At 42.5% G+C, this 13,945-nt stretch overlaps 1 protein-coding gene across 6 annotated transcripts in view; it reads left to right on the top strand.

Annotated features, from left to right (window-relative positions):
- The window catches only part of ADAMTSL3 (ADAMTS like 3), a 369,750-nt gene that overhangs the window by 62,405 nt on the left and 293,400 nt on the right, over positions 1–13,945 (top strand). For 5 of the 6 annotated variants that reach the window (XR_016439382.1, XM_090029326.1, XM_090029327.1 and 2 more), the window contains one exon: positions 6,103–6,222. Coding sequence is in view for 5 of the 6 variants with exons in the window: in XM_090029326.1 (XP_089885452.1) it covers positions 6,103–6,222 (120 nt within the window). In the remaining variant the exon portion in view is untranslated. Of the gene's footprint in view, positions 1–6,102; positions 6,223–13,945 lie in introns of those variants that run through there. The other variant, XM_090029328.1, reaches the window with a different exon arrangement.

Here is a 13,945-nt window from a genome sequence, read left to right as displayed (position 1 = left end):
ACAGATGTTCTCCTAGCCCCTTATATATTTAAAGGCTGCCACCAAGTCCGCCCTGAGTCTTGTCTTTTCCAGGCTGGACAGTTCCATGTCCTTCAGCCTCTCTCTGTATGGTCTGTTCTCCAGACCTCTAATGATTTGTGTGGTCCTCCTTTAGGCTCTTTCCAGTTTCTCTACATCATTCTTGAAGTATGGCATCCAGAACTGGATGCAGTACTCCAGCTGTGGCCTCACCAATGCTGAGTAGAGGGGGAGGATGACATCCTTAGTCTTGCTTGTGTTGCATCGGTTGGTACATACCAGAGCGTTGTTCACTTTGCTGGCTGTAGTATCGCATTCATGGCTCATGTTCATTTTGTGGTCAGTCATGACCCCCAGGTCTCTTTCAGTTGTGGTGCTGGTTAGTGTAGCACCACCGAGCTTGTAAGTATGTTATGGATTATTTCACCCCAGATGGAGCACTTTACATTTCTTGGTGGTAAACATCATCAGGTTTAGATCTGCCCACTTTACAAGCCTATCCAGGTCAGCCTGTATCCTTAGCCTGTCTTCTAGTGTGATGGCACTCCCCCCATAACTTAGTGTCATCCATGAACTTTGCCAGTGTGCTTTCCAAACCCATATCAAAATTGTTGATGAAAATGTTGAAAAGCACTGCTCCGAGAACTGCACCTTGAGGGACAGCACTGGTCACCTTTCACCATGTCAATTCAGTTCTATCTATTAACACTCTCTCTGAGTCTGACCTCAGAGCCAGTGTGACGGGGGGAGGGGGGAGCAGCTTGGGGTCAAGTCTCATCTTTGGCCTGTCCACCTGTTTAGGGGCAGTCTGCCCTGTCTCACCTGCTGTGACTTGTTGAATAAACAATTGGTGTAGAATACGGGAGGCTGCCCATTTAGTGCCTTGATGCCCAGGGTGGTATGCACAGCTCCATAACATCCCTACACTGTGTTCCATGCCTCTCAGATGACATCCAAAATAAGTTCTTAACCTTTGACTCAAAATTTGGTCTCTCCATGTTTGAGGGCTTACCAGGGTCTCGGCCTTTGGCCCAACTGTGGGATCAGGAATCCATAGACTTGCCTTAGCTTATCTGTCCTCTTATCTGCCCTACTCTACACCCCAATGTACAGTCCTTCAGGCTGCAACGGTGTACTCTACTCTGTGCAGGCCACTACATGCTTCTGCCCCCTTGCTGGGGCCCATCTCTCTCTGACCCCTCTCTGGGGCCTTGGGTCTTATACCCCTTGGGGCTCAGGTGCCTCTCTGGGCATGCCTGGACCCCTGCCTGTCCCTAGTATGGGTTTACCCACCCAGATGTTGGGGATGGGGCTTTAAGGCACCCCTTCCTCACCTTTCACTGGGGAGGCAACTGGCCTGGTATTTCTTGGGGACCATCCCGCCATGGGCAGACCCACCAGACCATCCTACCCCAGCAGGGTATAGTTTTTGGTCATTCCCCAGGACCAGGAGCTTCCTGCCATTCCCATAGCTCCTGCCCTTACCTCCAAGATGTTGTGAGATGCAGCTCTAGCCAGGTGGTGCTCTCTCCATAGCTGCAGCCAGCAGACTGCTGGCTTCCCTGAGGGCCTGAGCTAAAATGGAGGCTGCTCAGCCCCCTCCTCCTATCACAATGCCCTTCTGCAGTCATGTCACTGCCTCATTAGGGCTAGCCCACACCTGATGGCTGCTTTGCTGCCTGCTCTCAGCCCTTAGAGTGGCAGGCACCAAAGGTGCTCTGCCACAGCCGGTTTCCCAGCCCATTAAGTTGTTGAGGCCGTAATTTCTCAATTTAACCATGATGGCATTGTGGGAGACCAAATCAAAGGTCTTTTTGAAATCCAAGTATATGATGTCGACCTCATCTCCCTTATCCAGGTGGCAAGTTACCTGATCATAGAAGGAGATGAGGTTGGTCAGGCATGACCTGCCTGCAACAAAGCCACATTGGCTGTCTTTTAGAATACTGCCTCCTATCACTGATGGATTCTTTGATAAATTTTCCAGGATTTTTTCCAGGGATTGAGCTCAGATTGAATGGCCTGTAATTCCCTGGATCCTCCTTCATTCATCTCTTGAAGATAAGCATCACATTGTCCCTCTTTCAGTCTTCTGTGACTTCACCTGAGCGCCATAAGTTCTCAAATAGCTTTGCCATCAGTTGTGCAATGATGTCAGCTAGTTCTTTCAGCACTCTTGGGTGTAGTTCCTCCAGTCCTGCTGACTTGTAGATATCCAGCCTCTCCAGGTACTCCCCCACAAGATCTTCACTGATTATAGGTGGATGATCACTCTCACCTTGTCCATCCTTCTTCCTGTTGGGCAAGTTAATGTCCTTGGTCTGGTAGAATACCAATGCCAAGTATTCATTTAGGAGTTCGGTTTTCTCCTGAGTGTTCCATTGCATTCAGCAGGGGTCCTACGTTTCCCTTATTTTTTTTCCTGCTCCCTATGTATCTAAGGAATGACTTTTTATTGTCTTTGATTTCTGTTGCCAGTTTATGTTGGATTTCTGCCTTGGCTTTTCTAATCTGCTCCCTACAGTTTGTAGAATTCAGTGTTCCTAAAATCAAGGATTTCTACCCTACTAACTGATTTTCCCTGCCTTATGATCCATGGTGAAAATGACCATCTCGTGGTTGCGATTGCCTAGATTACCCTCAATCATCAAATTACTCACTAGATCTTCCCCTTTTGGCCAAATCCAGGTTGCCTTTCCTCTGGTTGGCCTGTATACTTCTTGAGTCAAATAGAGCTCCTCAATGCAAGTAAGGAAGCTATGTGGCCACTCAGATCTAGCTTAGTGCTCTTCCCATGAGATGTCTGGGTAATTGGAGTCACCTATGATGACTATATTCTGTGAGTGCCTCTGCCAGTTCTCTGGAGAATTTCAGATCAAGCTCCTCCACTAGGTTCAGAGATCTGTAATATACTCCTACTGTCAAGGCCCCTTCACCATGCTCTTCCTGTATCTTAACTGTTATTATTTTTATCATCACTCTTGACTATATCTATTTCTTTCTTCAGTTCTTTTTGGTAGTCAGCAGCACCTACTATTGCTAAACAGTCTAGTTTCTAAGTCCCTGTATATAACGTTCTAAAACACTTACCTCTTGGACTGAAATTTTCCGTGCTAGGGGCCATTTTTTGCTTGCCTTCATCTAACAAGTAGGTCCATGTTTCACCCAGTAGCTAACTGCTCATTAGATATTAACACTAATATAAATGTGTGTAAAACGTTTTGGTTTTTCATGTCACACTTGTTATTTCAGCTTCAGATGTTGGCATCTTTTATATTCAAAGCATAATACTGATGAATGCCTGAAATCTTTCTACTTTAAATATTTACCTTATAAAGATGGGAAACAGAAGCGAGCTAATCTCTGCATATCCTAGTGGCAACTTGTTTATGAGAAATTAAGCAACAGCATGATATAGACCTTTTTTCTGGGAAGCGTGGAGGAATAATTTGGATTCTATTCTGTTCTTGAGCTCAGCAACTCTTTCCAAAATGTTCTCTTAAATCTCTAACACTTAGGCAGTATTCTTTTTCAAAGCATTTCTCAAATATAACCTTCACTGAAGCAAGTCAGTAAATTTAGTAATCTGCATTTTATACCTGGGGAAATTGAGGTAGTAATACTATGTAATTTAACCCAGGACAAAAGGGCATTTATAATATAGTTCTTATCCACCAGTGCTGGCTTATATCATATAGAGCCTAATCCATAGCCCATTGTGAGTTATTGGTTTCAGTGACATCAACTGCATTAATATCAGAGGCATGTGTCATGTATGAAAGGTTAGAAGAGCAGTGACCATGTGGGAGTCAGCAAGAGGTTGGATTCTAGACTTTCCTCCATTGTAACATGGGGAATGTAGTGTTGTAAAACACAGATTTTTCCCCACTTTGTGATTTAAAAACCTAAATGTGACTGACTTGGTGGCTGCCTTTTGAATAATAGAATTTAAGTGATGTCCTGACTTGGCCACAACATGTGCATAGGTGACACACAAATGCTGACAGTGGGGTGGAGGGTGGGGGCCACAACTCCATACTGCTGCCACAGTGGGGAGCACGACTCCATGCCACTGCCCCACCCCTGCCCCCTCTGCTGCTGGGTATTAGGTCTGGCCAGGCTGCAGCTCCACATGCCACCGTTGGTGCAGAAATTGCGCCACTATCACTACCCCTACTGCTGCTGGGCCCTGGTTCTGGCCAGGCTGCAGCCCCAGGCCCAACATCCAACTGTCAACATGGAAATCGGGGTGGGGGGGAACATGCTCACCCAACATGTCACCATTGTACATGTGAAAACATGACATTGTGTACATGAGGTGTTTAAAATCCTATTCACTGAGATAATTTAAAGCACAGCCAGTCTAGATGTGAACTTTGCAAATAATTTCTAGTTTATACAAACGTAGTTTAATGTAAAATACTAAAGTTAATATAACAATTTTAATAGGCGATGGGATTTGTGGCCCATGAAACTGAAACCTATCTATGTTGCAAGACATGATAAGCAGTAGCAATGTAAGCTGTTTTTTCAGACTCCATGCAAATGACATGCTACTACATTACTATAGTACAAGCTGAAGGCTGTTTGCAGAGTGACATGTCTCCTGCTTCTATGATTCCTGAGGGTTTAGTGCCTGAATTGTGTGCAATACTTCTGAAGTCTTGTTGGCAATTAGAATAGCTTGGATCCTTAACTATAGCTTACTGAAGTTATGTATCCTAAATTTACTGCTTCCACTTCAGGACAGCAGCTGACAATCAAGCAGGAAAGAAAATAAATGAGATATGCAATTTAATTAAACCACAGTGTTTGTTAACTTCCTTTAGTTTGGAAGTATCCAGCAATAGCTTGGACGGCGCAGGTCATGATTCCTCCTTTAATTGTTTCCTTCTTGTGGGGGGTTATCATCAACCTCTAACCTTTCCTGGCAACGAGCTGGGATCCTGTTGACCTCCCCTCATATTAAGGTTAAATGGCTTAGGAAAGAGGGTTTGTCTCCTTTTTCTACTAGTCATTAAAAGCCACTTTTCACATTCCCCAGCTTCATTTAAGAGATGTCTTCTCCTCAGTCCACTTGTAATTCTGATTTATTAGGAAACTAGGTCTCCCGTAGAATGAGTACTTTCACTAGGCATCTGCCATAAGGAGGTGCTAACAGTTAGCTTGGCTGCCTGCCCCTTTCACCATAGCTGTAACACTGTCCAAAAATATATTTGTTCCTTGATTAGAGAGGTATGTCCCATCATGCCTGAATAACTTAGGTGTCAAATATAACATTTTTAATATGTGATTACCAGTGCTCCCTATTTCCAGTAATCAATACATCTCCTGGCTTGGTTGACTTGTGAAAGTCTGGTGCCTCTCCACAAAACTCTATGCCACAGCATTTCAGATGAATGTGTAGCTACACCAAGAAAGGGTCCTGGATCTGCATTTAGTCTATCTGGGCCCTGATTATTGAATTCAACACACTGACAAAATCTCAAATAACGGTGTACAATCATCATTTCTGGTATCTAATTCCATGTCATCAAAGTGTGTCGGAAGGTCATCAGCTATGTAAAGCTTTGATATCTTGCCATTCCAGTTCAGATTTCTGCACTGTTTTGGCTTGGTATATCCATGCAATGCCACAATCATGTAACATTAAGATTCATTCTGGCATTCTTTAATTGCCTTTTCAGCAGTCTGAGGCTACATCCTGACTTGTTGCTGGAGGTATACCTGCTTCTAGTGTAGATGTTTGTGACCTAGCTTTAAGTAGTGTGGCTGAGGATTAAGCAACAAATGCAATGACTCTGTGGCTTCATTGCTGGTACGTGACCAGTTAGATTAAAACTTGGGTAGAAGCATTATGTAGCTGCTGGCCTCTCTTTGATTTTTCTTCCTGTTGGTATAGACAGAGAATTCTGCTTTTGAAGCTACAGAGGTTACATTTTCTTGTAGATACTCTTGGCCAAATGTTCAAAATTCCAGTCCTAAAACTGCAGAAAAATGTCATGTAATTTGTTCCAGTTGCCATAATTGTGCATACACTTTGCCTTCATTAGCTGTAATATGTCCTTTTTTAATCTCTTACAGACAAGAGCAGAACAATCGCAAGGTGCGTACTTCCTGCCTGAGTTTGCACTTTCTCCACAAGGGAGTTTTCTTGAAGATACAACAGGGGAACAATTCCTCACTTACCGCTTTGATGATCAGGTCAGTATGATAGAGCTTTGTCACACTCTCACAATAGTGAGATATTAAAAATTGCTTGACTTTTCGCATGTAACAAAGGAATCCATTATTTTACCCGTTACCTTTTTGATGACTTAGAATGATAGCATCTTTAAAAATAAGCTAAATCAGAGCATTTTATTGTAGAATTATTAAAACATCATTTGTGGAAGAGTGGTAATAGATATTAAACCTCAGTGTAAATGTTAAACTTAAAATGTTCTCAGGATATTTAATAGATTGTTATAGAAGATATCCCAAAAAGTATCAAATTAAACAGTGATCAGATCCTGTCTGTGGGTTGTTTGAATTCTGTATCAAGAGTATAAATTTGTATTAAGAAAGATCTCCAATAAAGCTACAGAAAGCCTATAAGTAATTCCAATAATTCTTTATGAGTATTTCATAGGGAAAACTAATTTGTATGTTAATAACGCAGAGCATGTCACAGTTTACAGAACTATACAAACACTAAGGCTAAATACAAGCAATCAAAAAAAGCCTGAGGCTGAATCAGTTCAATCTTTGCGGGTGATTGTAAGCTGAGTAGACTAAACTGATAAGCAAGGGAACAGACTTTTACTTTCAATTCTGGAAATGCAGCCACATGCCTGCTGTGGCCCAGGCGAGAAGCCAGGGGGGTGCTAGAGCACACCTCCCTGCTTGACTGGAGCAGACAACCTGGGCCAAGGCTAGCCTGCCCAACCTGCAAGGGGGTGTGTAAAGGGGAGGTACAAAGTATCCTGGCATGCTGGAGAACTGGGAGTTACTGGAATTTGGAGGGGATCTGGGACAGAAGTTCAATAAACTAATTTAACTTAAATCAGGTTTGTCCGATACTACATTCAGCCAGGTTTATCTTATACCAGTTTCAGCCGCTTTGAAAGTGGTGTGTGTACACTGAACTTCTGTTGTGTTGCGGATTTGAACCGGTTTCCGATGACTTGTATCAGTTTATGTGTAACTTCTGTCTTTAGCCTTAAGGGCGCAAGTGACATTTTTTTTCACGGGGTTGTGGGTGGGGGCAGTTGCATGGAGGTGTGACAGGTGACTTTTTTCACGTGATCAGCCACTGAAAGCACTCTACAGCTCTGCCCTTATGGAAGGGCAGAGCTGCAGAGTGCTTTAAAAGGGCCCAGTCCTGTGACCATCTGAACCCTCATTACATGAAAGTTCAGATGGAGGCACTGCAAAGTGGAGCGCCTTTATTAACTTGTGTCAGTACACATTGTTTTCAGAATGAAGTGGGGGATGGGGCTAGGAGAGGAGCAGAGAGCTCATTTTGGAGGTTGCCCACCTTGGGGAGTCTCTAATGCACCTGCCCCACCTTCCAGTACTTACATTGTCCCTGTAATATGTCTCAACTTCCCTAAAACTACCTAGATTCAATAGTAGAGGCAAGATTGGTGTTCTTTTTCTGTAGTATGTTTCTTGCTGCTCCTTTACATGACCATTTAAATAATCTATTTGTATAAAGAGAGTTTAAATAAATGCTGTTCATTTCCTTGAAGTAGCCAAGAAAACTTTTTTAAGTTTAAGGCTGAGAAATACTGTAATATGAAATATCATACCATGTAAATTGTTAAAAGGTTATTTGTATTTTTATTTAGGGGTCAGTTATCTGGTAGTTCTTTAAAAGGGAATGAAAATGCAGGAAATACTGTAATACTGGATGAAGAAGGGTGTTTTAAGAGTAACAAACCTTTTATTCTGGCATTAAGGACCAGAAATGCTTTCTTCAGGCTACAGAAAACATCACTTTAAACATGGAATACATATATTAATGTAAAGCATGCAACATGAAAGAATCTCTGTTAAGCTTAGCAAACAATTTGAAGTTAACCTAGGAAGTTTGTGGCATGCTGTGGAAATTACTCATAACACAGTGTGTTACAGGAGCTTATCAAACTCCACATCAAACCTGTCTGAATTACATTCATAGGCATTTCTAGTACATTTCTTGTAAGAAAGAGGAGATTCTTGGGAAACGATCCCTAGAAAAATAAAAAAGAGCACTCCTTGCCCTTGGGTAATAGATCATGCTGCCTTCAAGTGATTGACAGTTTTATTGTGAAGGGTGGGCTTATTGCAGTAACCATTTTAAAGGAATATTATTATGTTGTTCAATGACTTGCTGAAAAAAGGGCAAGAACCGAGACAGCTTTGTAGCTTCTTTTAGGTTTTTAATTATGCAAAGGGAAAAGAATAATGAGAAACTGAAAGCATGTTGAAATACTGTATTTGTTTGAATACTGTTGAAATATATGTGGAGTAATTCATGATTTTTCCCTGGAGGATTTTGATTCATCTATAGAAAAGGTACTTAGATAAGATGTCCCCTGGACTAAACACCTGGAAAAGCAATAACCCACAGCTGTGTTTCAGTGTTCTGTGACGCAGGCTGCATTTAATTGTAAACAAATCCAAAAAACTATACATTTCTGGTGAAAACAACTTCAGCTTCCTTTGAATGGAGTGATGTTTAGAGGCATAAATAAATTAAGCATAAGTGTTTTTATTTATTTGTTGTTTGATTTTCTTTTTTGTTTTTCTGGGACTCAGAATGTATTCTGGTGAAAGCACATGGTTCTGTGTAGAGGTTTCTTCCAAAGCCTATCACAGTCAATGACAATATTCCCATTATGTTCTGTGTATTCGGGATCTGATCCACACGGGTAGTTCTTTCAGAAACATCATGGAGCCTGCTTTCAAGAAAAGAACTGCTTTTAAGATTAGTTTGATACTCAGGAATTGGATTAGTCATACTGAAAGTAACTTTGGCTTTCTAGAACGAAACACGCATACACACACACATGCACATGTGCGCGCGCACCCCCCCCCGAAAAAAAATGCGAACAAATAAGTTCTATTGGTTTCATTACAAAAGCAGGAACTTTGTCAAAAAGATTGGTTAGTTTAAGATTAATGTGTTCTGTGAATGAATTTATATCTCTTCCATGTTTTTGCTACTGTTATCTACCTTGTCTACATCTTCGCATCTACATAATACTCGGTAACTTAAATTGTATTTTATTTTGTGTTCTTAATGCTTAGAAAATAAGGAAGAATACAGAAATGAATTGTAATAAGACAAGTAGGTGAGTGAAAGTTGGCATGAGAATGGAATTAAATGGCAGGCCACAACTTTATTACCTTAATATACCCAGCATTTCAGTAGACCACAGGTAGAAGCGGTACAGACCTGCCATGTAATTCATAACATAGGTCAAAGAGAGTCTTCATTTCAGCCTTTTGACTTTTCCAGCCCTGTTCACTGTGACTGGTATAGAGAGCAACAGAAGGGTCCTTAGTCTGTAAAGTGTTTGGGGTTCCCCTTCTCCCAAAAGAATATGGTCCAGTAGTGAGATTGCAGGTGTCTGTTCTGAAAACTGTCCCTTTAGCCATTTATCCACTATAGCCACAAAGGGCAATGGAGAGCCATTTCTGTAGCGCACTAATATTAATTTCTAAGTCTTGTACCTACTTAACCTAACTGTGTCTCCATGATGCTTCCAGGAAGGAGCATTCATGCCAGGTCACCCCAACAGACAATTTTTTTTGACTCCTTGAAAAAGTTTATTAGTAAACTCCATAGCTCCTGTGGTACAGCTATAGGAAAGGACAGAGGTGGATTCGGGGGGGTATGTTGCACCAGTAATATAACTGAGGGGGCTTCTGGGACAGCAGCCCCAGGCACCTCCTTTGTGGGGGCCCCAAAAATAGCTGCTGCCATAGAGGTGGATGACTGCACCAACATCATTGACACTGTGCCTCGTACTGAGAAATTGCATGCAGAGCTGCCCTACTGCATCCCTGGGTCACACCCTCCTTTGATTCCTCTTCACTCAAAGTTTCAAGCCAGCTTTTGTGAGCACTGCTGTGCAGGGCTGGCATCAGTGTCTTGGCACTCTCCAGACTCCAGATGGCCTGGACATAGGCTTGGCATGACTTGGAACAGCACCACAGTCAGGGGAAGAACGTGTGCTGTGTTCCGTGTGGTGATGCACCATACCATCTGCACCCCACTTCTCAAAATCCTGCAGCCATTGTTGGGGATGGAGGGTAGAGCAGCTAAAGGTATGAGATGCTCCTAAAGACCTATGCAGAATTTTAAGCTAATGAGAAAGATGAGAAGGGAAAAATCAGCTTTCACCTCCCTCTGATTTGTGTGCAAGAGGTAGAAATGCTTCTTTGTGTTTCCCATTATGGCTAGAATCACACATCGCCTTGTGCCACCAAGGTTTTTTTTTATGGCAGCATGAGGCCAAAGCAAACAGACATCCTTGCTGCTTCTTGTGACACAAATGCCCAAATTGTGGCTGTGAAAATAGATGGTATAAATTGGTGCTGATATTTTCTGTTTGCTTTAAGGCAGAAGAGTATGGGAAGCCTGGAGTTGTCTGCACTCTCCAGCCCTCCCAGGCAAGCACTTCTGGGGCTTCAAGGGCCGAATCCTGTGTGCCCTGAGGGTTTTTCTGCTGAGGAATTCCTTGGGTGGGCTCCTCAAGCTCCAGGAGCATCTACCTGGGTTCCCCTTCTTGCTGAGGTGTGCTTCAGGAATCCTCTGCATGCCTCCGTGCCCCAACTTGGGACACATGTCTACAAACAGGGGAACCCTGGCAGGACCCTATTAGCAGGCACCCCCAGGGATTCAGGGATCTGATTTTGCTCACCACAGGAATCACCCTGCAGGGGGAAGCTTGGAACGTTTATGTTGTGAGGTGTGATCTGCAAGTGTGGAACAGGGAACCCTCACAAAGTTTCCTCCCTTTGTGCTTGCACATACGTGCTCCTTTTTTTGCTGATTGATCAGATCAGCTGTACCAGGACATCTGTCTTTAGGCTGTGTTCTCCCTCTTCCCTCCACGGCTGTTCAGAACATGCAATCCAATTAAGTCTCGCATTTAATTAAATAGATGGGTAATATTTTTATATAGCATCACCAACATCATGATCCAAGATTTAGTTTCCTTACATCCTCCAAACATAGGAATGTTTCAAAGGGGTTTTCTTTGGCTTTTGTTATGGTATTTTTCAAGCAGTGAGCCAGTTTAATCTGGATCATTCATTCCTTTGTTAGTAAGTAATCTTGGTAAAATAGAACTAGCTGTTGCTTAAATATTCAAAAGTATTTGCTATCTGAAAAGGCAAGCTTACAGCTTGAAATGGGAGACAAGTAAGTATTAATGGGAACACATTGTACTCTGTTCTAACCCAGTGGAATTACATATGGATTCATGTTGTACATGCTACATAGCACATTTTGTTCTGGTTTAATCTGGCAAGAGGGTGCTCAAATTTTTGTACAAGATTGCATTAAACCTTTAACATATTCCATTGCTCTGTGCGTATTGAGAAATTACATGCAGATGACGTACTTTGCTTTCTAAGTCTGATGTTAAATATATTTGGTTTAGTATTAAGGAAACTTTCAGTTGCACAAGAATGTTCTTTGTTGGGTTTTATGAATTATTGATGCTTATCCTTCCTTTAGATATTTTTGTGAATATGTTTTACCCAATAATATGCAAAATAAGTTTTCAGCACATTTTCTCTTACTCTCACAAAGAATAGATGCTAAATCAAAGCAAGTACATTCAAGGGCATCCTCAGAACAGACTTGTTAAGATATAGGAAGAAGCATTTTGTTGTACATCCTGCACTGTTATTAAGTTACATCTTCCATTGGTGCATTGTGCACCACATTCCTAAAGTTCTACTGAGTCAGTGAAGTTTAACTTTGACTGGATGCATCAACATGAGCTGCCTTTCTATACATTAGACTAATCTAATGTACAGTAAATCATCACCATCTACATGTGTGCAGCAATTACTGTGCATTAAATTAGTCTAATGTGCCATTTGCTAGTACCAATACACACAGGTACTAGAAAAACGGTGCATTAACTAATGCACAAGAGTGCACTTGTAGACCCTGACTGGGAGCAGTTTGCTCCTAGTCAGCCTAGGCAGCAAGGAGCCACCGCTACCTGGCTAAACCCCAATCTCTGTGGGCCTATGGGAGCTGTCCTGGCTGCAGGGCAGCTGCCTCTTAGTCACCTGCAGATGGAGACCCATCCTGATCTCTGTGGGGCAGGGAGAGCTGTCCCAGCTGCAGGGCAGCTGTCTCCTAGTTGCATGGTGATTGGGACCAACTGCAAGCATCTGGGAGACAGCTGCCCTGCACCTGGGACAGCTCTCTCTGCCTTGGTGTATCTTAATCTCCATGTGTATCTCTCTCTACCTTGGTGTATCAGGGTGTATCCTAATCTCCATGTGGCTGGGAAGCAGCTGCCCCCAGAGCCTGGACAGCTCTATCCACCCTGTGGAAAATGGGACAGGTCCTGATTGCTGCATGGTTGGGAGGCAGCAGTCCTGCAGCTAGGACAGTTCTTCCTCCAGCATGGAAATCAGAACGGGTCCCTGTGCCCCCTTCCGGCCTGGGGCTGGCACCTGAGGGAGCTTGGAGCTCCCCTTGGCTGCTGCAGGAAGGAAGAGCAGGGCAGAAGCAGCCCTGGACTGAACTGCTCTCATTGGAAGCAGATTTGTTTCTGATGGACACATGTTCAGTTGCATGCCTGGGGAGCACTTGAGTGAACTTGGATTTTCTGTGCAGAAAATTCAAGCACATTAATTGCATGTATAGACATGTCCCCTTAGTGCAAAATAGATTTTGATGCATGCCCAGAAAATGTCCTTTGTCCTTATACATGCCAGGGCAGGAAGCAAATGTTGCTCCCTTTCCGTCATCCTTCAATTTGCATTGAGAGGAGGAAAAACACTTTGAGATGCTAATTGTCCTTTGCCATAAACAGTAGTTTAGTTTACTTTTTTTCTTTTTGATTTTTTTTTGGCTTCTCACCTTGTTAATCCGCTACAAGGAAATATTTTTCCCAAAATACTAGTAGTACTGGAAAGCTCTCACAGCAATAGAATGTTCATGTTTTCTGACACTTGGAGTATCGCTTCCAAGTCCTAAAACCATTCCATATGATGGACCACCAACAAGGACACAAGTAAGAACTTGGTTGGGCAAATACTATTTGAAGTACCTTTCAGCTTTGATTGGCTGAGGGAGACAGATTCTAAATAAAGAGGTTATCTTCCCTTGTTAAGTAAGAAAACGTTTGCTTGTTAACCTGCTAGTGGATTTTGTACCTTTTTAGTTTATGTATTGTTTCAATCTCCGAATGAGGAAGCTGTGATTTTTGGCATCAGACATATGGCACTATATAGTCAAATCTTGGCAAGGAAACCTAGTGTTTCTAAACAAATCTCTTAAAAAAAATATGGGTAGGATAAGTGGTAAATACTGGACTCATGGGAAACTACCCAGCAAGCAATTAATGCTTAGAAATGTACAATAGAATGTGCATTTACAGCATTCAGAGTGCCTTCAGATGCACCAGGTGAGGTGGAAGTCAGTGACTTCGTTTCCAACTAAATGTGCAAGTTGAAATATATGAGCTGGTGTAGCTATGTTAAATTCTAGCCTTCCTTTGAATTTGCTAGAAAAGAAATCTGTCATGAAGTTCAGGTCCAACTAGGTAGACTGAAATGTTCCTAGGTATTCCTGGTTCACCAGAGTACAAGGTATTTTGGCTGCCTTGTAAAATAGCACTCTGAAGGATATTAAAAAAAAAATCAGAAGTCCATTCAACCCTGAACCGTGGAGAACCTCAAGATTAAATGGAGGGATATATCA

The sequence above is a fragment of the Crocodylus siamensis genome, chromosome 15 (genome assembly GCF_052110815.1).
Source record: "Crocodylus siamensis isolate JL-2025a chromosome 15, ASM5211081v1, whole genome shotgun sequence".
Classification (NCBI taxonomy): domain Eukaryota; kingdom Metazoa; phylum Chordata; order Crocodylia; family Crocodylidae; genus Crocodylus; species Crocodylus siamensis.
This window is presented reverse-complemented; position numbering and strand designations above follow the sequence as displayed.